This window comes from Apteryx rowi, unplaced genomic scaffold (assembly GCF_003343035.1).
Source record: "Apteryx rowi isolate R43461 unplaced genomic scaffold, aptRow1 scaffold_466, whole genome shotgun sequence".
In the NCBI taxonomy this organism is placed as follows: domain Eukaryota; kingdom Metazoa; phylum Chordata; class Aves; order Apterygiformes; family Apterygidae; genus Apteryx; species Apteryx rowi.
Genome location: NW_020450723.1, coordinates 567,161 through 589,786, shown reverse-complemented (window position 1 = coordinate 589,786; position 22,626 = coordinate 567,161). Strand labels below are relative to the sequence as shown.

The 22,626-nt window shown below is 36.9% G+C and overlaps 1 protein-coding gene across 4 annotated transcripts in view; it reads left to right on the top strand.

Moving 5' to 3' along the window:
• The window catches only part of YAP1 (Yes associated protein 1), an 89,051-nt gene that overhangs the window by 43,080 nt on the left and 23,345 nt on the right, over positions 1-22,626 (top strand). For all 4 annotated transcript variants that reach the window (XM_026077907.1, XM_026077905.1, XM_026077906.1 and 1 more), the window contains exons 2-3: positions 1,476-1,591; positions 10,192-10,305. In XM_026077907.1, coding sequence (XP_025933692.1) covers positions 1,476-1,591; positions 10,192-10,305 — 230 coding nt within the window. The remainder of the gene's footprint in view (positions 1-1,475; positions 1,592-10,191; positions 10,306-22,626) is intronic.

The following is a 22,626-nucleotide window of genomic DNA, read 5'->3' as shown; positions in this document are numbered from 1 at the left end:
ACGAGGTCAGATGTTGATGTCCCCAGAGTATCTGTGCTGAATGTGACCAAATTTAAATTATCTACCCCTTTTGAATGTCTGAAGTAACATGTTTCAAAGGAACAGTTGCTGCACAATTATTGAATCCTAACACAAAGTTGGAAAATTTACAGGCAGATTGCTATTTCAATATGAATTCACGTTGATCCACCAGGATACACACACAACAGAACATAAAACACAGGTAGAAGGCAGAGGTGTGAATTGGAGTACCTATTTTTGAACTCAGATCACCAGCATAATTTATATTCCAGCATTAAATACAAGTTTTGCTGAAAGAAATGGAAATGGGCATTCCATGTAATGCAGAAAAACATAACTAAGAATGATTAGTATAAGGAAAGAATGGTACCAAGTTAATGTTGTGTTGTATTTTGAATAATAACAATTCTATTTGAATATCAGCTCTAATTTATACCAATTCTAATTGAATTGATAACAAGCCTTACTGTCAAAGCTTAGTGTGTATTAGTAGTTTTATTTTTGTCTATATGCGCTTTTCAGAGCAATCTTGACTTATGGTATCAAGATATCATGATACTTGTTGAGGAATAACCTGCATTTGTTACTTGTTCGCAAAGCACGATAAGTACATACTCATAAAGCAAAGTAATCTTTCGTTACATTTTATTTTTTGGTTGACTTGAGTAATTTTGTGAATGACAATATTGAGTATATTTACCAGTTTCTCAAAGTAGATCAAATGTAAACTCCAAAAGTTTTGTCATTAGATTCTGCAGAGGGCTAGTTGAGATACTTAGCAATCCAACTGTCCTCATCTTTTCATGTTAAACTGAAAGGCATCTGAACATCACTTTTTTTTTTGTTATTGCTCTAGTGTGGCTGGTGACTTAAATTACCACAGAAATGCTGCTCAGTTGTCAGTGGCGAGGGGAGTAGGCCCTCAAGTGTTCCATCCCGAGAATGTGGTGTATGCGCAGAAAGTTGGGGAAGATTGCTGATTACTTGCTAATCAGCTCCTCACAGCTGCCGAGGTGCTGGTCATGAGCTCCTCGTGCCAAGTTACTTGACTCTGCTTGAGATTCCAGACATAACTGGCTTGGTCTGAAAGATTCGGAAGTCATGTTTAAAAATGACAAGTAACCAATCAAAGAGAAAAAGGAAGAGATTATCTACTTCATAGATATAAGTTATGGCACAAGGACCTAGATTCTGATATTCATGTCAACCCTTATCTCACCATTGCTCCAACTCTAATCAGTGCAGCTGTTTGTGGTGAAAGTGGTGGCAACTGGAGTAAGAGTTTGAGCATCTGACCTACAGTAATGCTTGGAAAAAATCCAGAAAGATCTTGCACTTGGATTTGAATGTGGCTGCTGTTTGCTGGCTTAACCTTTTGTTGTTAAACTTTCTGTGCTAGCAGGTTGCTGTTGTGAATACATGACTGTCCTAACTCTTGCTTTGTTTTGTCTTAGTCACATTGATCAGACAACAACATGGCAAGATCCTAGGAAGGCCATGCTTTCCCAGATGAATGTTACAGCTCCCACCAGTCCTCCAGTACAGCAGAACATCATGAACTCAGCATCAGGTAAGCAAAATCAATATTTATGAAAAAGATCATACAAATGAAATATCTCTGTAAATTCTGAAAGGGGGGCTGTCCGAATCTCATAATTGTCCTTCCAGTTATCCTGATTTTAAACTTTAAATTTGAAAAGCCTGTTGCAGCAAGCAAGAGGCTCATGCTTGAGGTATGAGAATCTGTATAGCAATTATAATCCTCTATCGCTTAATTCTGTGGGGTCTTTTCTGTTTTTTGTTGTTGTTGTTGTTTTTTTCTCCAAATGGATGATTCAAACATTTAAAGAAAGTGAAGTTCTACCTTAATTTCTTCTGGCTTGAAAATGCTGTTAAATTTATTAAAAACAGGATTTATGTTAAATTATTGTTATTTCACATTAAAGCTATCATGCTTTTGCAATGTTCTTCTGCCTCCCCTTGCTTGCTTACCACATTTGGTGTTCTTGCATTCTTTTACATCTCCCACATTTGTTACAAACAACTCATTCTTCTGTCTTCCCTGAGTGAATGTAGCAAACACCCGGAAAAGTCTTGTTTAGCAGCAGAGATGTTTTGTCTTTCTCCTCTTCCTCTCCTGTCATTTCCAATATCCTGTATCATGGTAATTATTCCTCCAGCTGAGGAAGTCAGATGTCTTTTCCTGGAGTATAGAACTGTTTTTTCAGATAGTCTGTAGGGGCCATCACTAGACAGCAGTATAGTATGCTTGTTCTTACTACAAAAACTGCTATATATTTTCAGAGCTCCCTTGTCCTGATGGTGCAGAGAACAAGTAGATAAAGTTGGTCCTATGCTAGTTTGACTGCTGCACTCTTCCCTATGCTTTGTTACCTTTTGTCTGCCACTGAAGTTCGTTTTTTATTTATTTTCTCACATTATTTTGTGCATGTCTGCTGTTCCTGTATTTTGCTAAGGTTATTCTCTTGTGCTGCTTTTTGTTGTGCATTTAGAAAGTTTTGTTTCGTGCTGCAGTTGACATGCCGCCAGGCAATGCCACAAGATCAGCAGGCGTGAGCAAACTGTGCTGTTCATGACTATTAGAGGGGAGACTGATCAAACTGTATCTCAACTTTTTGTTGGCTAGGCCAAGAGGCTGGATTATCCTGAAACAAATGAAGGAGTCCTGTTCAAGTTTAAGAAGTCGTGATTCAAAGCAATTAAGCTTTCACTATGTAATGTAAAAATGTAATTTTTTTTTTTCCTGTAAATATATCCTTGGAAACCTACAGCACTAGAGATGATACATTTTTGCAGGAACACTTCTGAAGAACAGGGAATGGGAGAAAGGGACAATGCCCTTGGTCTGCCTTGCCTTTGGTTTATCTCCATATTAAGATTAAAACTAGATGCTCATTGCTTGAATATCAACATAGGTTCTGTGTTTTAAGGTGGCTCCTCAAACTTTCCATTATACTAAGGATTAATAGGGAAAAAATGTTGATAGTGAAGTAAAATACACTGTGTGTACCTGGAAAAAAAAATCTATCATCACAAGTATTATCCCAAAGGAGAATCTTTAGCAAGAAAAAAATAAGTACACCAGTTTTAAGAGGCTAAAAAGCTGAAAAAAGAATCTAAGAATTACTGCTCAAGAATTTTTTTTTAAATCAAGGGTTTAAATGGAGTTGACTGATGCAAGTGTGATCAAGTGCTCTTACACTGATCTTGCTGCTCATGCAATAGAGTTGAAATAGATCTATGTGGGTTGTCTTGTGACTGAGAACAGACTTATTTGGTTACAAGTTCATTGAGTGTTTATGTTTAATTGCACAAATAATTTTGTATTGAAGATGAATTGAAAGTCTTGTAAAGTTTTTTCCCAGTGCTTTGACTTTGATAAAGTGCATGAAGAAATCAAAACTTCTCTGTGCATTGATAGTTAAGTGTTTCTGTGACTTTTTTTTTTTTTTTTTTTTTAGCTTAAATCAGTTGAGGTAATATGGTTTAGAACTGGCTCTTTGGATGCACCTGCTATCTCTTAACTTACCTTTGTTTAACAAATGTCTGTTTTGAAGTAAATAATATTGAACCTGCTTTTATTATATATGATCTTATATGTATATGATTCTATTCCTGATATCTGTTTTGTACTAAATTCAAATTAGGACTGCGTATTTGTTTTTAGTAAAGCTTCTTATGTCTGATTCTGTTACTTTTTACTGCTGAGTTTACAGTAACTTTTGCTTCCTTGGTGGCTTTCCTAAACAGTGAGAGAAATGGAAAAATCAAATAAATAATTATCCTCTGGGCACAGTGGAATTCAAATCTGAGTGCTAGCATCGTATAAGACTATTCTAGTAGTTCTAATTTGGATAGTTGTCCCCAAGAACTGAGAAATAAAGTTGAAAATTTTAAGTCACAAGTTTCCTGGTGTCAGCAACGAAACATGCCCTAATGCTTGGAGAGCCTTTCGTGAAAGATATTGGAAAAAAACAAAAAGTATTGTGACAGCTGGAGGTCACTGACTTGCAAAGAAGCATCCAAAATACCACAAGAGAGAGAATGTATTTCTTTCTGCACAGTTCATTCTTATACAGTGCTCATTAATTGTAGCTCTTAATCAGGAATTACTATCCAAATTTTAGTACAAGTCAAGTGTATATAATTACAGACTGCCTTTAGGGGCTTTTGAGTAAAGTTGCACTGTGATAAAATAAACAAAGAACAGATTTTTAGGAGCAGTCTTAAAAGCCGTAGGAGGTTTCCATTAGCTAGAACTAAGAATGGGAAAACAAACTGAAGAAGGAGGCATAGAACAGATCTGGGAAAGTTGCTATCTGCATATGGAAGGCAATATCCCCTTCTGGATAAACATGACAAATGGAGTTCAGGGGAAGCAGGAAGAGAGCAAAAGCAAAATATGTGGTAAGGGTGATGGCAAGTCAAAAGAAAGGGTTTAAAACTAAGTTCAAAACTGGCATGGGGGAATATTGTTTAGGCTGATGTTGAGATTTTTAGGTTGCTTTTCTTAAGAAATCCCACCCCTTGAAGCAACTAAAACTAGATAGAAACACTGAACATCTTTTTGCAAGTTGCATTTCTTTAAGGAAATTAATAGGTGTCCAAACAGCTTCATCTTTTTCCAGCATGATTTTGTGAGTGAGCGATTTAGCATACATCCTTGATAGGATTGCATTGGTGTGTGGAAAGTGACTTTTTTGTTTTATTTTTGGGGTATATTTTTGTTTCAGTCTTGCTGAACTTGCTCCATGTAATCAACTGAAATGTTTTGGGCCATATGTATGAGGAGAAACACAACACTCTTTTGGATAACATTTGCTGTTTAATCATCTTCTGTGAAATAGGATCAAATGAAATCATTGGAAATATGCGTATCTTACTGTCAATAATGGAAAGAAAGCAAGCTTGTTATTGCTAAGTATGCAACAAGTACATATAGTTTAATTTCAGCTGCTCTGATTATTTTTAATGTGTTTTGTATCATTTTTCCCTAATGGCGTTACAGGAAAAAAAAGTTGTTCTGTCTTCTTTTTAAGAAAGTATGTAGTAATAAGAAAATATGTAGTAATAAAGTTGGTCATTATACTGAGGAACCTGTCCCATGCAATTCCTACTGAGGTGAAGTTATCAATTTGAAAATAAACAATATCTGTTTCTTATATAATTAGAGTGATAATAAAAGTGTGTTAATACGCTGCCCATCTCCAGATAGTTTTAACTTCTGAGTCATGCTTGACTGCACTGCTCCTTTTAGCCTCTTCTGCTTGCACATAGACATGAGCTGATGAGCTTAGGTGCAGATTCCCCATCTTTGTGCACTTTCCTCTTGCCTTAGATTGCAATTTTGAATTGGGCTTCTTGGTGAAAATTCATAGCTTTTGTGTCATTTTGGGCACCTCTTAAGGTAGGTTATAGTGTCACGTTAAAGGTAGGTAGGAAAATGAACACTCTGTAGTTCATAACTCTAAAGTTTTTTTTTCCTCGGGGGGAGGGAGGAATATGCCAAGAGCTAAAATGTGTTCTAGCTCTTCACTTTAGATTCTTGCTTACTTCAGATGCAGCTTTCTCTCCTCTGTGTAACCTGTCATACTGCAAATTCTGTCTTGGGTGCAGTCAACACCACATATGCTCTGTTGTGAAACTCAAGTTTCTAAGTATCTCCGTGGCAGTAATGTTCATTTCTTACTACAAAAGCAAATATTCCCCACTCCCCTGCCTTGTGTGTGTGTGTGTGTGTGTGTGTGTGTCTTGTTGTAAGGTTTACCAATTCACCACCATTTGATTTTTTCCTAGGTTGTTCATACGTGTTCTCTTACTAGCTAAATACAATAGCTAAATACAATATCCTCTAATATGCATTAACCTAGCGATAAAGTAAGTTTTGTTCATCTTCTGTATGGCAAACTTCTGCTTTTTCTCAGCTTTATTTACATTTATTTTACATTTATGTATCAGAAATTACAAGGATTTCTAAGATTTACCTTGTTATCCCAGCATAGCTTGAATTTGTTACATTTTTGCTTTAATGTTACTCTTTCTGTTGCTTTCTACCTGCCAGCAATGAGCTCTGCTTTGCGTTCAAGATTGTGCATTTCATGGCAAAAATGGTATCTTTGAAAGGTGAAAAAATGCCAAAAGGGGAGACACCTGCCAAATGGAGACACGTGTGCACACCTTTAAAATTACATGTATTTATGTTGGGTTACAGCATTATATAAATGTTTAGTTACAAAGATATGTCTTATCAGTACTTCTCTAAAGATAGCTTACATTTGGAAATTGGAATCTAATTTTTGGATAACCATGTCTTAAAAAATACCATAGTAAATGACAAGGTGAACTGGAAGACTCTTCTCTCCCTGTACAAGTAGCTTCACAGAATTGCAAGTTTATAGCTGTGATTGTATCTGGTTGAACTAGGAGACATCCAACAGAGCTAGTAGGAGACCTTGTCACAAGGATATTGTGGATGCTACATGTTTACAAATGTTCAAGGGGAGACTGGAGGAGTGCTTGAAAGAGAGATCCTTTGTGGCTTGCTAAATGGACAGAATCTGGCTCAGGAAATCACCTGAGGTATCTGGAGGCTAGGAGAGTACTTAGAGCCACGTTGTGTGTTTTGGGGGTTTTTTTGTTTGTTTTTTAAATCTGTTTGGGCATTCAGTGCTTTATCTAAAAGTTTATACAGTCTGACAGTTACTAAATAGGCTGCTTTCAATCAACTCTCAGCAATAAATCTGTGCATCCAAAACAAATAAGTCTCCCTGTCTGTTTCAGTTGTTAAAAGACTTCACTCAAGTCCATCACAGTTCTCTGCTCCTGATGCTGTTGCTCATGCTGGGCAGTAGGTGCTTGGGAAACCAGTGTGTATTCAGCAGCAGTCCTTGCAGCTTCTTGTTCTTAGGTATCATTTTTGACCTTTTGTAGCTGCTGGCTTAAGAACCCCTAGTGCAGAGTGTGGTTAACACTTAGCAACTGTAGCCTCCTTGCGATAAGTCTAATCAGCAGCTCAGGGTTTCTCTGGTAGTGAGGTCAACTTGGCTCAAAGTGCATTATTGCATGTTTTGTTGGCATTGGACATATTTCTCTGAGAGGCACTCTTTCTGCAAATGCTATCCAGTCCTCATCTGCCATTTTTATGATACTCAGTGATCATTGTGACCTTGATGCCTGGGCTAGATGGACTCTTGGTTGGACCCAGCATGGTTGTTCTTATATAACATGGGTTAAAGTAATTATAGACATTTTTAGTGTGCAGATCTGAAAAGAAACAATACAGAGCTTATATAATTTAAGCTACTTAGGAACAGCATTAGCTTAAGTTTTTACTGAGCCCTTTTGGGGAAAGAGGACATACAATTGCACAGAAATTTTCCTGGATGCTCTTGAGTGAATGTTTCTGCTACCCTTCACTGTGGTCTTTTATGATTCCTCTGTTACTTGCTTCTAACACAGAGTTTGTCAGAGAACCAGTTACAAAATCAGACTGGTAGTCATTGGTTTCACCACCTCTCAGAAAACTAATACTAATCAATTTTGGAACTACCATTTCAAAGTGTAGGGACAACAGCAGAAACATGAGAATGGTTTAGTGGCTAGGGAAGAAAGCAACATAGTGTTTAATGCTAAAAATTTTTAAAGATGAAAGTCTGTTTCTGCAGCTGTTGATGGCACTTAGCGAGAAAGACTCGTTACTGTGGCAGCCAGGTGAGCAGAGACACCTTTACTGTCCTGTCCACAGCTGTTGTATTTTATTTAGAAATGGAACCCTGCCCAGGTTTGGATCTAGTAAGCTAATACTCTTTAGATCATTGAATCTAATAAGCAGTATTCTTCTGAAAGGTAGGTGGACTGAACAACTCCTGGCATTCTGCTTCAAAGGCATTTTGTTCTTATTTACTACAAAGGAACATGCTAGACCAGTATACACTTCACTCGATGTTCAGCAGGACTGGCACCCCAAGGCTAGTTTTGTTTTTCCTAGAGCCAGCTGTTCTTTCAGCTTTGGAGTTCAGAAGAGATTTTTCTCACTGAGCTTCATTTCCTAGGGATATGCGGATTTGAAGGACTCTGGGGGGGATGGTAGTGAGAAGGTCTGTCTATGTGGCAAGGATTTTGGCTTAACACCTGAAGGACCTGTTTGGTTCTTTGTTGGGTTCTACACTGGGATGATTTGGGGGAAGTGCCTCAGTTTTATAAAATAGCATCTGGATGATTAGCTGGCTGGTCTTTTGGGTATGACCACAACATACAAGGTTCTTTGAACTTGAACTTTAAATTCTGCGTAGGTGTCCTATTATGCTATGGATATTTTAAGATTTATGAATGTTTTCCAGTGTTTTCATCCTTTCTTGCCCATCCTGTTTACTAGCCCCTGATAAAAGCCAAGGTACTTTTGTTACTTGTATGCAAAAGCTTGTGAGTACTGAGTGTAGGAAGGAGGTGTCCAGTTGTTAGATCACTGTTTGTCCTCACTTGAAAACTTGTATCAACTTGTACGATGGAATGGTGACTTTGATTGAGAAAGGCATAGCTTTCTGGGCCAGAATGAAAAAGTATAGGTTAGAAATACAGTTTGCAGAGCATCTTCTTGGGCCAAATACTAGAGTAAGAAATTCAGATTGTGCTTTAGGATATTACTGGAATGCAATCTAATGGTTATTTTACTCTTTTTGACATTCCCCTGAGAACATAGTTTGAGATTAAGCAAACAAATCTATTTTTTCCCCCTAATGGCTTTTAAACAATGGAGATCTTCAATAGTAGCATGACTTCAGAACAAACTGAGAGGGAAAGAATTAGTGTGCTTTAACACTGATATAGTAGATACTTCAGGCATTTATTTGAATTTTTGTGTGTATATCTGAATCTCAGGTGTGAAATTTTAATGACTGTGCATACTTAACATAATGCACCTTGCATTATACAGAATGGTCTGTTAGTCAAAGTCTGATAGCCAGATGGCTGTTACTAGTGTTTTATTGTATTACACCAAGGAAGAACAGTAAGAAAGGTTAACCTGCTTTCTGGAGCAGATCCTGTTCTAATTTCTTTTACATTCTTAACATTTGTAGTGGATCTTTTGATATATCATCTTAAGATTGTATTTAAGTCTAAAGAAATAAGGATAAGATTTTCCTGTATCCAATTTAGATAATTTTTTAAGTCCTTATCTACATGATAGATCTAAGAATCTAAAACATGCATTTATAAAGCACCTGCCAGATAAAAGGAAATGAACCCAACTTGGAGAATAGCTTTCAGACTAAGCAAAATACAGATGAATGTACATGATCTTAAATACATGAGAATGAGTGGTTCGCAGACTGTATCAAAGTGAAGGCTGTTTTCTCGGAAGCTGCAGTTTGGAACATAAGAGAAACCCCTCAATACTCTGTATTCAGGTGTTAACTGGACTGCAAAACACCAGCACCTGTCTCCCTTTACCATTTCCTAAATGTAGGTTTCCATGAATGTGCCTTCCTGCTCATAGAGGTGTAGCACTGCTGTTCCTCGTGCTTTGTCTTTCTGTCTATTCCTGCTGTTTTTTGACCTTTTCTTTTCCATTTGCTTTTTTGTCTCCAGCTCTTCAGGTTTGTGTTTTTGTGTTTGCTGCAGCCTTTAATGCTTTCACAACAAGTTACAGTATGAGGAAAGGGGAAAATAAGTCATGACTTTTTTTAATTGCTTATGGAAGAGCAAAGTATAATTTTAGAATCTTGTCATGTTATCTTGCTGCTGCTGCTGTTGGCCTTTACTCACTAGATGAACTTTTCCATGAAAGGTAGACTATTCTTATTCTTTTTTCTGGTGCTCATGCTGGCTTCATTCTGGCAGGCTTGATTTATTGCTGGTTTTGTACTATACGGCTATAGCAAAAGGAAGTGTCAGAAGTATATAAAAGGATGCGAACAGCTTCTTCAAAATTGAACTCCAAATCCTAAATAAAAATGATAGAAGTGCTTTCTATTCTTTGATTTCCCACCTGCCACTTCTTTGCCCTTATCCCAGAAATGTTAGACATGAGCTTGAAACTCTCTTGTTTCATGTACTGTTATATATGTAAAATGTTGGAATTTTTTTTAGATCAATTTTCAGCTGGAGCAAACAAGAGCGCGCCATGAATTCCTTCCTTCTATATTGCAGGCCCACTCCCCGATGGATGGGAACAAGCTATGACCCAGGATGGAGAAATTTACTACATAAACCATAAGAACAAGACCACATCTTGGCTAGACCCAAGGCTTGACCCACGCTTTGGTAAAAGTTCATCTCGCTTCAGAATTTTTGATCCGCTTCAGTTCACTTAGCAGCTTTCATTTTGCAGACATATTTTGGAAACTTTTTGTAATAAGATTAAATAAGATTAAAATATATTTTAGTTTGAATCATAGCAATCTTATTTAAATCTTCTTTTTCTTTTTTTTTCCTGAAGGATTAGCATATATCCTGTAGGAGTATATGTCGCCAAAGGTTCTAATGCTAGGGGTTGGGATTTTGCCATATGATCCATACGGTTCCCAAACTTGGTGTAATTCAGGAACAACTTGTCTGAGACAATTTTGTCCAAGCTCCCTTAAACTTGCAAAATTTTACGCCAGAAAAGCCTTTTAATTCCCAAATAAATAATTACTTTCCTTTGTGCTATTCTAAAGAGGTCATTGTCCAATAACAATTTATGTTTTTTATGCTTTTTAAATACACTTAAAACATATACCAGCTTATAATTCCAGCTTGTCACAGTGATGATCATGAAAAAAATTTCCGTTTTAAACAATATGGAGAGAAACATTTAGTTCTGTTGTTTCTACCTTAATCTTCTCTTGAGGGGTAAAGATTATTAATTAGACTATGTAACATTAAAAATAGAAATAGTCACTTAAATTAGGGATCATAAGATCTAGATATAAATATTTAATGCAATAGAACTGATACTTCAGGTTTCTGGCAATGTTTTTCTACACTAATGTTCTGGCAATGTTTCTCTACGCTAAAAGCAGAGTTGCAAACTTTGCAATAAAGTACTGCCACTATTGATACAAATAGCAATAGAATATAATATTGTTAAGAGACATTTAAATAAGCTCCTTAGATCGTCCAAGTGATTGTTCTTATGTATTTAAGGTGGAATTGCTACTCTATTTTTGTAAGAAGTCATGAGCTGTGTGTGTAAACTTTATTAGATGTATTAATTTGTTCTTGATCTGTTTTCCCAATAACTTACTATTTTCAACTCGTTTGGATTTTAGTTATTTTTCCATAGTTATGGAAAAAACAGGGGTAAAAAAAAATCATTGTGGTTTTCAAGCTTTAGTTTTGGACTTGGTGCAACTAAATGAAAACAGTGTGCAGATCACTGAGTAGGTCAGGCTGAGGGGATACAAAGCCTTTGAAGCTTTACAGGGGTTGACCTAACAACAACTGTGGGCCCCTTTTGGGAGAGGCATTAACTCCAAGAATGCCATATAAACACAGAGCTGCAAAACTCAACAGTCACTGTTCTGGTTTGTTTTTCTGAAATGGCTGTTAGAATTTTCAGTGTTTTTGTTTTGTAGGCTTAAGTGCTTACATTAAACATCCGTTTGCTCTTATGGAAAACACTGGATTGTCACGCTGTTTATAAACTGCTCACTAGTTTGTAGACAGGTTGAACCACTGTGCAACTTGAGCCCAAAGGTGGGGCATATATATGTATTGATGATTGTCAGCTTTGGCAGATGTCCATGTTGGCTTTGACACCCACCTGCAGGTTGCAGACCTGTTTGTGTATTGCGGGAGGAGTGTGGGGGTAATTTGCAGCTTCACAATTGCTGAATATGTGAATAAGGCTTAAAAGGAAGCAGTCATTTTGAAAATCAGTGTTGCCTTTTGCAGTGAAAAGAGGCAGGCCAATTATATTTGCTTAAGTAATCTTGCAGTAAATGTATATTGCTTTTCTTTGTATTACTTTAGAGTTTAGAATGACAAGAGCTGGATAGGCCAGCTGCAACTAAAAAGGAGTGTGGAAAAGGCTTTAATTGACAAAGGTCATGAGTGAGATGAATCTTATTTCTTAGAGCTGTTTTGTACTCCTGTAAATAGTACGTCTAACTATAAGAGTAAAAGCTACTTGTCTTGTGTATACTGAAGGTCCATGAAATGTTAAGGCTGTGCAGTTAAACTGAAAGAAGTTAGAAATGTCCAAAAGACTGCATAAGGGTTTCTTGCTGCATAGCTTCCCTTTTTGGGCCCACTGTGTATGTGTATCCCAGACAGGCTTGAGTACATGCCAAGGCTCTTTATTTTGTGGTCGGACTTTTAATCTGTTCCAGACCTTTTCAGTCAAAGAGCTCAAGTGTAACTGAAAGGGGCAGGAAAGAAAAAAAAAGCATGTGGGCTCTTCTGATCTAGAGTGACGGCAAATAGAGACAAGCTGCTAGCTGCTGTTGAGCTTGAAGGAGTTTTCCTTGAAATCTGAAGTTGTATGCGTTGTACTGTGGTTTATGTTTTTATCATTTGAGCCAAGAAAATACAAAATCTTATTTCTGTTGCTTTCTCACTTGTGACCCTCTTAAGCCACTCCAGTAAAGAAGAAAAAAATCTTTTTGACAGAGCTAACTTACTGTGCCTGACATTTATTTATCATGTACAGATCCTCAAGAAACATGTGCTGTGACCCTAAATAAAATGTGAATGACTCAGAAGTTTACCTTTCAGTGCTTAGTATGGGTTGAAAACCCTGTTTATTTCTGAGGATTGCCATACCCTTTTGTGTCCTGGTGCTTTAATATAAGGGCTTGGTTTTCATTATATTTTGACTATTAAAACTTTCAAAAGCAATAGGTGAATGCATCTTTGTAATGCTAAGTTCCTGATCAATACAATGGTATTAATGTTAATTGAAAATGAAGGAGAAATTCACTTCCTTGATGCTGCCTCTTTCACCAATCCGAAGAACCACTGCAAACAGTAAAGCTGTTGAATAGTATGTGCAAACATACTCTTCTGTTGCAGTATTCGGAAACAGAAGGTATGAAGAGTGTTTCCCCTTACTGTTTCTGAATTCTCCACTTCCAGGGAGTCAGCCCTTATTTCTCTGAATGTTTCTCATCAGATGGAAGCTTCATGTTCATCTTTATTTTCTCTGGTAGATGTGCGTAGAAGTTTCTTACCCACCCCCCCCCAAGTGGTGCTGGGAACTATTCATTAATGTGGCTAGAAAAGAGGGAGGAAGGAGAATTAGTTTAAAGGCAAACACACCTACTGACTTATTTGGTAAAGGTCATTTGAGTATTGCATTCCTGCCTTTAAACAGAAAGTAAAAGGATGTGGTTGGTATGGATTCTTTCTTGGAGCAGGCTTTAAAGACCAATGCATCAGATAAGAGTTCCTGTCAGAATACCCTGCTGTGGAGTAGGCCAGGTCTAAAATCTGCATGCTCCAAGATGAAGATAAGAACTTCGATCCAAGACTCAGTTCTAACATATTTGAAGTGGGCCTGAAGTCTTCAGCTACATCACTTAAAACTGCAGCAAAGCCTTGCTCTGGTTCTGATACTGATCCTCCTAGTCTATATATGTGGCTTTAGAACAGTTTTGAGTTAGGGGAATTGACGCTTCTTTAAATCTAGGAAAGGACTAAATGTGAAAGGAAGATCTTCCCATGCCAAGCACCAACCATCATAAAAGTTCACATGGGATCAAAGGAATGGGGCTGGGGGAAGCTTCCTCAGGCCTCTGTCGGCAGGATTCCTTGTGCTAGCAGAGCATCTGGTACAAATGTGCTGTCCAACCTTTCTCAGTGCCTTTGCAGGTTTATATCTTGGAGATCATTTCCTTAAGAGAATTAGTCAGGTTGAGCTAGCTTTTTGGAGTGTTTTGTCTTTTACTAGCTTCTTCCCTCCTCTGCCATTGTCCATTGGTCCTTCTTCACAGATCCCAGTATTTCTTGATGGTCAAAGGATGTTTCAGTAGGAAGTAGATCAGCCATGCATGCTGAGTAGTTGGAGTTGATGAAGTAGGAGAACATCTGCTTTTTCTATAAAATTTAATTTCCTAGAATCAGTTAAAAAAAGTTTGGAATCATCCAACTTTATTGCTGCAAGTTTCCAGGGTTTGGCTTTTGCCTCAAATAGCATTAAGGGCTTTTAACTGTTACTTTAGTTTGCAGATGGTAGGACTGGTTCTTGAAACTCAAGTAAAAATAATTTGCCCTTTGAGGATACTTAATTTGTTAATTTCAAAGATGGATGGTGAACTTGGAAAAAGTGGGAAAACATCAGAAACTGATTAATTTCGGTGTCTCTATTGAGTTAACCTGAGTCTTAAAGTTTTCACACAAATACTCCATTAGAGTATTGGACAAATCTGTCTGCAGGATTTGGAGTAAAACAAGATACTGTTTCACGTTTTTGTTAGATTATTCCAAACTTCAGTTTTATAGTTTGTTACTAGCGGTCATACTAGCCTTACGCATGTCCAGTCTTTTTCCTTCTGTTCATTTCAGCGTTGGAGCTGCCAAATGGGGTATGAAGCAAGAGATGTAATCTGAAATCATTGCCACAACTTCATTTTTATCACTCCCAGTTAGGGGTCATGTTAATATTCATTAAGTTGTGTCTGAATTTTGGATGAGGGGAAAGGCAAGGCAAGACAGTGTTTAACATCATTATGGAAAGGTGCACAGAGCCTCTGTGGCAAGTAGTTGCTTAAGCTATCCATAAGAAAAGGAATAAAAGTGATGATAACAGCAGGAGCATAGAGAATGCACATCAGGTTTTTCTGCTTCCCTGTTTCATAATGCAAGAACAGTATACCCTTAAACTTGCAAAGGCCTTGTTCAGAACTACTGAAAGAAAATACGGACTGTAGATTCATTAAAGTAAGCTGTCAGAAGCAAAAAATGCATGAGATTGGTTATTTATGAAGAACGAGAATATCCTAAAGCATGTATTGAAACATGTATTTATCATTTTCTTTAAAAACTTGAAATGCACTTAAAACACCTTAAGTTTTAAAAACTTAAGTTGTGGAGCATCTACTAATTTTTAAGTGTTGGGAATTAAAAGTATTCCATAGTGTTGTGTTATCCCTTACCTGTCTAATGTGTTGTTTAACACCCATCTTTAAATCTGCCTCACTAAAGGCGGATTTGTGGGCATCATAGAATTGGAACACTAGTCCAGAAAACTTTTGATAGGCTTTTGAGCTTTATCTGGTCACAGTGGCCTCTCAGATATTTATTATTATTATTATTATTATTATTGGGTTTTTTATTTTTATTTTTTATTTTTTTTTAAGTTCTAGATCTGTCTTCTATCTCTGCCCAAAAGCAGAACATGAGACCATGAGCCACGGTTGTTTTGGATCTGCAGATTCAGTGGCATATCCTCTTTACATGATGTATCATTAAAACTAAATGGTTTTGACTCATCTGAAAGTTCTCTTGGTATTTGCATTTTCGCTTTGTTGTTCCAGTTTTTCCAGATGAACAGTTTCAGGAGATCGCTTAGGATGGAGAAAAGACTTAGTTATTTTGCTATGTATTTCAAAGAACGTGTGCATACTGAGCAACATCAGTTTTCAGTGAAATGCTGTCGAAATGAGATCATGGTGAATCTGCGGAGGCAGGTGAAATGTCAGTGGTGAGCATCCCTTTTTGTAGGGGATGCTGCCCTATGAAACAACAGTGACAATCAATGCTTATTAGTTATTCATCAGTGTATATCAGAAAATGAAAGGTTGTTTTGTATGAAAGCAGTATATGTTTATTTCTGTTTACTGAACAGAGTTCACTGAAGAAATCATTAAATCTGCCCACAAGTAATTTACAAACTACCTTATATAGAATACTGGTACACTAATAAAATAAAAATCTTTTTTATTAAAGATTTTTGAGGGCAGTAGGTTTATATGGGCTTATAGCTGCTTTTGTTTCAGAATAGTTTAATCCTTTAATGAGAAAGAGGAATTGCTGCTAATGATACCTTTATGCCAGTATAAATACCTGCATCTCCATTGTTGTGCTAGCACTCCTATGACAGTAAAAAACAGCAACAACAACAACAACTGCACTCCTAGTTGGACCAATTTACCCCCCATAGTCTTCTAACACTGCAGTTTGCATGTCTCTCTAAATGCACCTTGGAAATTGAAGGTGCATCATTTGAACACATCATTCATTATTATCTGCAGTCTATAAGTGTTTATGTAAAAAATAGATTAAAATATATATTTATATAAATATTTATGTACTCTATAGGTAATCATATAATCTAAAATTCAAAGATGTGTCAGTTGTCCTTTTTTTTTCTTGAGTTCAGTCATTTTGAAACATAATTTCAGTTTGTTTTTTAATTAAAGAGTTTTGCACTGTTTCTTGACAGTATACTGCTGATTTAAAAAAATACATTTTTTTAATTGGATTTTTTAATTCTCATGTAATCATTTCTAATTGGCATATCGTGGAAATAGAAAATAAATGCACATGTGCACATGCATATACACAGGGTATAAATCAGAATAAATCAGAAATTAAAGGTGAATAAATCAGAAATTAAAGGAAACCTGCATTTTAAAAAAAATTGTAATGGCTTTCATATTATTTTATAAAAAAAATTATAAAGAAGTTTGTTTTTTGGCCTGGTTAATGCAGGAAGTAATATGTGATGATTGAAGAATGAAACTGTTGGAAGGTGATACCCTTATGGATACTCTTTGCTGATTTAACTGTGGTCTAAAATGGAGACTAACTTAGATTATGTATATTTTGCCGGATCTTCCGTTGTCAGGTATTGGGTTTTGGTCAGCTTGAGAGTCTTGCACTTTCTGTTGTTTTAACAGTGTTTCATACATAGTATTTAAACATAAATGGCATTAGTTGAGGTGTCTTCTCATAATCTGTCCTTTACAGTCATCAACTAAGTAGTTCTCCTGTAGGATAACCCCATTGGGAAGAAGCATGTCAGTTCTATTCAGCAGGTAGATTTTAAAATATTTAAGTATTTTAAAATTGTTTAGATTTCCAAAGTTAAAATTGATTTTAAAGAACAGAAAATGTTTTGGTTCATATGCGTGCACTGGACAGAAGTTTCTTGTAGCTATTTACATTATTGATAAAGCTTGTTTATATTTGCTCCTCTGACTGGCCAAAGTATTTTAGTTCTTCTGAAACTGATGAAAATTCTGTGAAAGCGCTTCATAAAAATTGCTATTTGCTGCTATGGGAAAAAAGTTAGATCTGTGAACAACTGCAACAGCATTTTACTCCAGTTTAGTTTCAAATGTCAAATGTTAGTTTCAAGGGACAATTTGGTGATGTTATAGAATCATAGCAATGGTCTCAAAATGTTAGACCTCTGCATTTTAGTATACAAAAAAAAAATTTTTTTAGGACAATGGCAGCTTTATCAAAAGCAAACGAAGAACTGCTTGTGTTAACTTCCACTTTTTAATCACGGAGTGCCTTCAGTGGTAGAAGAGCAAAACAAAAAATACTGATTTCACTTTAATACAGATAATTGATAAATACAAAGTAATCAAACCATAGTTTGGACGTGCTTCTGTAACAATTAGTGTTTTCATCTAATATACCTTGTTTTTAGCAAGAGTCTAGCTTGGGAATGTAAGAATTTTTGTTTTTACCTGATTATGACACTAAGGTGCATTTACTACAGCAAAGATGAGCCTGGAGAACAGTCTGTGTTTCAGGTTTGCCTCTCACTCTAAACTCCAGGATTCTCAGATTAATCTTTAAACAAAATGAAAAACCATGGAAATACTTTATCATGCTGATTTTTAGGTTGATGTTTCATAATGCTGCTATTGTAAAACAACTTGGATTTCCTTAAAATAATGTAGCAGGATATTTTAAAGAATGCAATCCAAAAACATACCTTGCATCCTGATTAAACAACAAACTGCTGTATCAAGTCCCTGTAAAAAAGCCATTTGGAACAAGTTTTAATTACTTCCGAGTCTCATTCTTTTAAATCCTGCTGGTAATTTTTTCTTCACAGCTCTTTTCAATTTAATCAAAGGATTTTTTTTGCCTCTGCAGTGCTACAGACCAACATCAATCAGAAACCTGGATATAGCCAAAAATGATGCACAAAGAGCTGTCTAATGCCCAACTGAAGCTGAAAGGGAAAAGTGCTCTTTTTCAGTTCCCTCTTTGCTGTAAACCTAATCCTTGCTTCTAAGAACTGTCAGTTATAGGTTGCTCAGACTGCAGCGAGATTGGGGACTTTTTTTGTTGTTGTTTAAATAAAGGATAACGTCCTTCCACTTGGAGATTAAAATTAGTTTTAGTTTTGAAGAATGAACGGATAAATATGAGAAGACATCCCACATTCAGCTTTGTCTGTTAATGATGAAGGGTACTCTACCGCGATCTTTGCGTATAACTCTACGTGTCGGGAGCGGTACTGCGGTGCTGTAAGCCGTGACGCCCCGGGACGTGCGATTTAAACTGGCGCGGGATCTGGGGAGAGAATGAGCCTTTTCTGTGTGACTTGTAACGATCTGCTGAGCTTTTCCCTCGCACACCAATGACCGGTAATTGTTTACCTCTTTTGTCTTCATTAAAGATGTAGACGATGGTCTAATTTTTTTCCTGTGACTGTAAAGTATTCATTACCTGCTACAGCACAAAACAGGCATTTTGTTGGTGAGTTTGGATAGTAGAACATTTGATGTGTAACATTTGAACACCCCAAACTCTCAGACAGTTTTCAAAAGCATATTGCAACTATTATGATTGACTGTATTCTGCAGATTGTGAGGCTTAGCCATGTTATAGGACTGCAAAATCTTTTTTTATTGTCTTTTTAAGTTGCCTGTGTTTTTTAACTTGTCTGCCCCTCCTCCTCCTCCTCCCCCTCCTCCTCCCTCAAATCCCCCTCTTCTAGAAACAAAGACCTGTTTGTTCCTTGCCTCCTGTGAGGTCTTTGCAGCTTGCTCTGGGTGGGTGCAGAGCCCCGTCTTTAAATACTTTCCATACCCAAGGAAGGTAAGGAGCAGGATGCATCAGAAAACTGATAAGTCCCAGCTCTAACAGATAAATGAAGCTCTTTGCCTTTGAATTCAAGGCATTTAAAAAGAGCTGTGGGTTTAAGGAGCATCACAAAACCATGAGGTGTGACAATACAAAATGTGCTTGTATGACATCACACTGATAAGCATATTCTTCAGAGGGCAGATTTCTGCAATCAGGTCCTCAGTCAGTAATGGAGAATTGAATGTTTTTTTAAAAAAAAAAACCAAAAAACTTAACCTCTGGTTTGTTCTCTTTATTAAATATTGTGTTGGAAATGATAGAAAGTTACATTCTTCTTTCTGCTTCTCTTGAAGATAACATACTTGCGTAATCAGCCAGGATGGCTAAAAATCATTCAGTGTTACTAATGCCTTCCCCCCCACACACACTGGTTCTTCACTTGACACACACTGGTTCTTCACTTGGGTATGTTAAGTCAATAAAACTGAGTTAGCAAAGTCCTCTTTTAATTTCCAAACTTTTAGTATAATTTCAGAGTTAAAAGTATTCCCCTCTTATGAAAAACATCTTGATGATCTGTTCTGAGACCAGTTTAAAGTCATGTCAATGGGAAGTCTCTGGGACTTGCATTCTTAAAACAGTAAAGTGCTTTTAAAAAATCTTTTTAAAAGATATATGAATAAGAATGTAGAAACTAGGTCTTAGATTCAGCTTCTGAAGAGTTCCCAAAGAAATTCATGTATAATCATTTAATTAAACTGCCTTTACATATTTATTGGTAAATACTAAGTATACACCAAAGTCTCAATATCTTGTGATACTCATATTTTAGATACACTTTTAGTTAGAAGCATTAGTTTCAAAATGCACATTAGAAGGCATTTCAGGGATCTAGGATGGTGGAGTAAAATGAAAAGTGTCAGACAAACATGATTTGTTTCTTACATTTTAAGTTGCAAAGTCGGTAGATAGGAAGAGTGGAGTAAATTTTGTGATCAGCAGAGAGGACAGGAATAATACAAGCAGTTGTCAGAAAGATACATGTATGTAAAATATGAAAAACTTGGCATGAGAGGAAAATTATTCCCAAAGCTGTGTATTAGTGGAAGAGACACCTAGCGAGGTGATACTTGCATGTTGCATGCAGCAAAACATGTTGAAAGCATGTTAATGATATTGCACATATGTCTTTATCTGAAGTTAGGAACTGTTGAATTTATGTGAGGTTATCTGTAATGTGGCATGACTGTCAACTGCATGAGGCAGTGACTCTGGAAACTGTGGCTATATAATTGGAGACTAGACCGTAAAGATGGCCTTTTTAACCAAATGAAAACTGACATTCTTCAGCTTTGGGTACTTTATTTTTACAAGCTTGATAGTTTGCTGAGGTAGTCTGCTTTCAACTTAAATGAGCTTTTTTTTCTTTTTTCAGGTGATTTCATAGGTGATTGTAATTTTCTAACCTTTGTCCCCTTTTACTTTGATCTGTAATTGACCTTCCATCGTGTTTCATAACAGGGTTTGAATCCTGGAACTTCTGAAATGTAGCACAGACTATGAGAGCTAACAGCAGGAGAAGACTGCTGTTTTCTATTGTCCCCTACTAACTCTCTCATTTTCTGCCTTCGAGATGAAGGAGAATAGGATGCAAAAAGCAAAAGATGTGGTCCTGGTTCCAGACTTGGTAGGATTCTGGGCAGAAAGGAAGAAGGGAGCAGATACATCCCCCACCCCAGCAGTGTCATGTCTAGCTCATAAGAGAGCTGCTAGGTGGGCTGCCTTTCTTTTGCACTGCTATCTCCACCTTCAGCTTTGTCCTAAGTTGGTAAATGTAGACAGTCTGACTGCCATCAGTCTTCCAGCAGAGGTTGCCCAATACAGTTCCTTGTTTCACTGTTCCTTGTTCCTGTTCACTGCTCATGTCCTTGCAGGGCAACTGTTGGTACTGTTGAAACTTCTGCTTAGCAGTTTCTGATAACTTGGGCCTTACGAGCCTTCTATGTCCTGTTCAGCAGAGGAACAAGCTGTCCTGCCTTTTGCTGTTGCTGGCCTAGGGGTCATAGTTCATGTTGCAAAGTTGGTTGGTCGATTGATCCTGGTCACCTTCTTCCTGAAGTTCAGTTTTGATGATGAAGTGCTGGATGTCTTGTAAGAACAACTGCTTGATTTTAAGCTTTATCCACAGCTCCTTCAGCTTCCCGCAATCAAAAAAAAATTTTTTTTTTGCTCTGTCAGGATAGGACTTCCTGGTTGGAGTTGATTCTCATGCCCTTGTGTGTTCAGTCTGTTGCTCCTACTTGGCACTGGGATCCTTTTTCTACTGTTTTCCACTTCATCTGTTCACCTGCCTTTACAGGAAGTTTTATCCTATTTGTGATAATATGTATGAAGTTTTCACAAGTAACTACATAAAGAATAAAAGATTATTTCAAATTACTTTAGGTATATGACACTTCATTTTATTTTGACTCTAGACTCGTGAAAATAGGACTATGTTTAGTTTAGATTGTTGACTCTGTGCTTGATCTATGGAATGGTTAAAAGGGTAGACTGGAGAGTTAAGTCTGTCACTGTTCTTGGTCGAGACTTTTTTTTTTTTTTTCCTTTCCATTCTCACTGCAGCAAGTAATACAGTATTTCTTCTTCATATGTTACCCCTCAATGAAAGGATGAACTGGTGAACAGTTGTGGCAAGGGAAAGGAAGCAAGACTGTGAGGCAACAGCCCTTTTTACTACTTTTATGAGATGGTTAAATCTATGTAGAATTTCTTGGAGCAAAAGAAAGGCACTTCTGTGCTTTACAGGCTGTTAGTTGAGCACACAAAACACAGTTGAGTTGAAGAGAAAAGGGTGATACAGCTTCTTTATAAGATAATGCTTCTTGCTTACATTAATTAAAAGTGTTAGTGTTCTAGGAATCCTGTTATATGATGAATTCATTCAAACTAAGACAACAGATGGGTTTTCTTTATACCAAAACAGCCCGTTGTCCTAAAAGAAGCTCATTGCCTTTCCTCTTAGTTCCCATAAACCATAATCCTCATTCCCAGGGAAAAAAAAAAAAGAAAAAGAAATCCCTACCACTCTCCCTTTGCTGCGCCAGCAAATGTGTTTTGCAACATATTCTAAGTGTTAGCAGATTCAGGCTGTTCCAGAGAACAGGATGGAAAGCTAATTCTAAAACTGAAAGCCCCTGAAAATAGTGTCCTTCCATATTCAGCTTTTCCCAGCCCTCTGTTCCACTACAGGAACTCCAGTGCCTCTGCTGACTTTAACCATACTGGTCTCTTGTGAGGGAAAAATCTGGTCTGTCAGTTAACTAGGTCCCAGTCATACATTATTTTATAAACAAAATTTACCTTAGATCTTGCTTTCATGGGAGAAGGAGAGATGGGTTCTCATTATGTGTTAGTTATATAGGAAGACACTTTTTCTTTCCACCCCAGAAAAGGTACATTGCATACCTTGAGGGGAAGAAGAGGGGAAAAAAGCATCAGCAAAATGTGTATCTTATGTTGATGGCAATATTTCTAGCTCTATAACTCATCTGCCCTTTCTGTACCAGCCCTAATTTTTCATCTCAAGATGCTCCAAATGGAGTT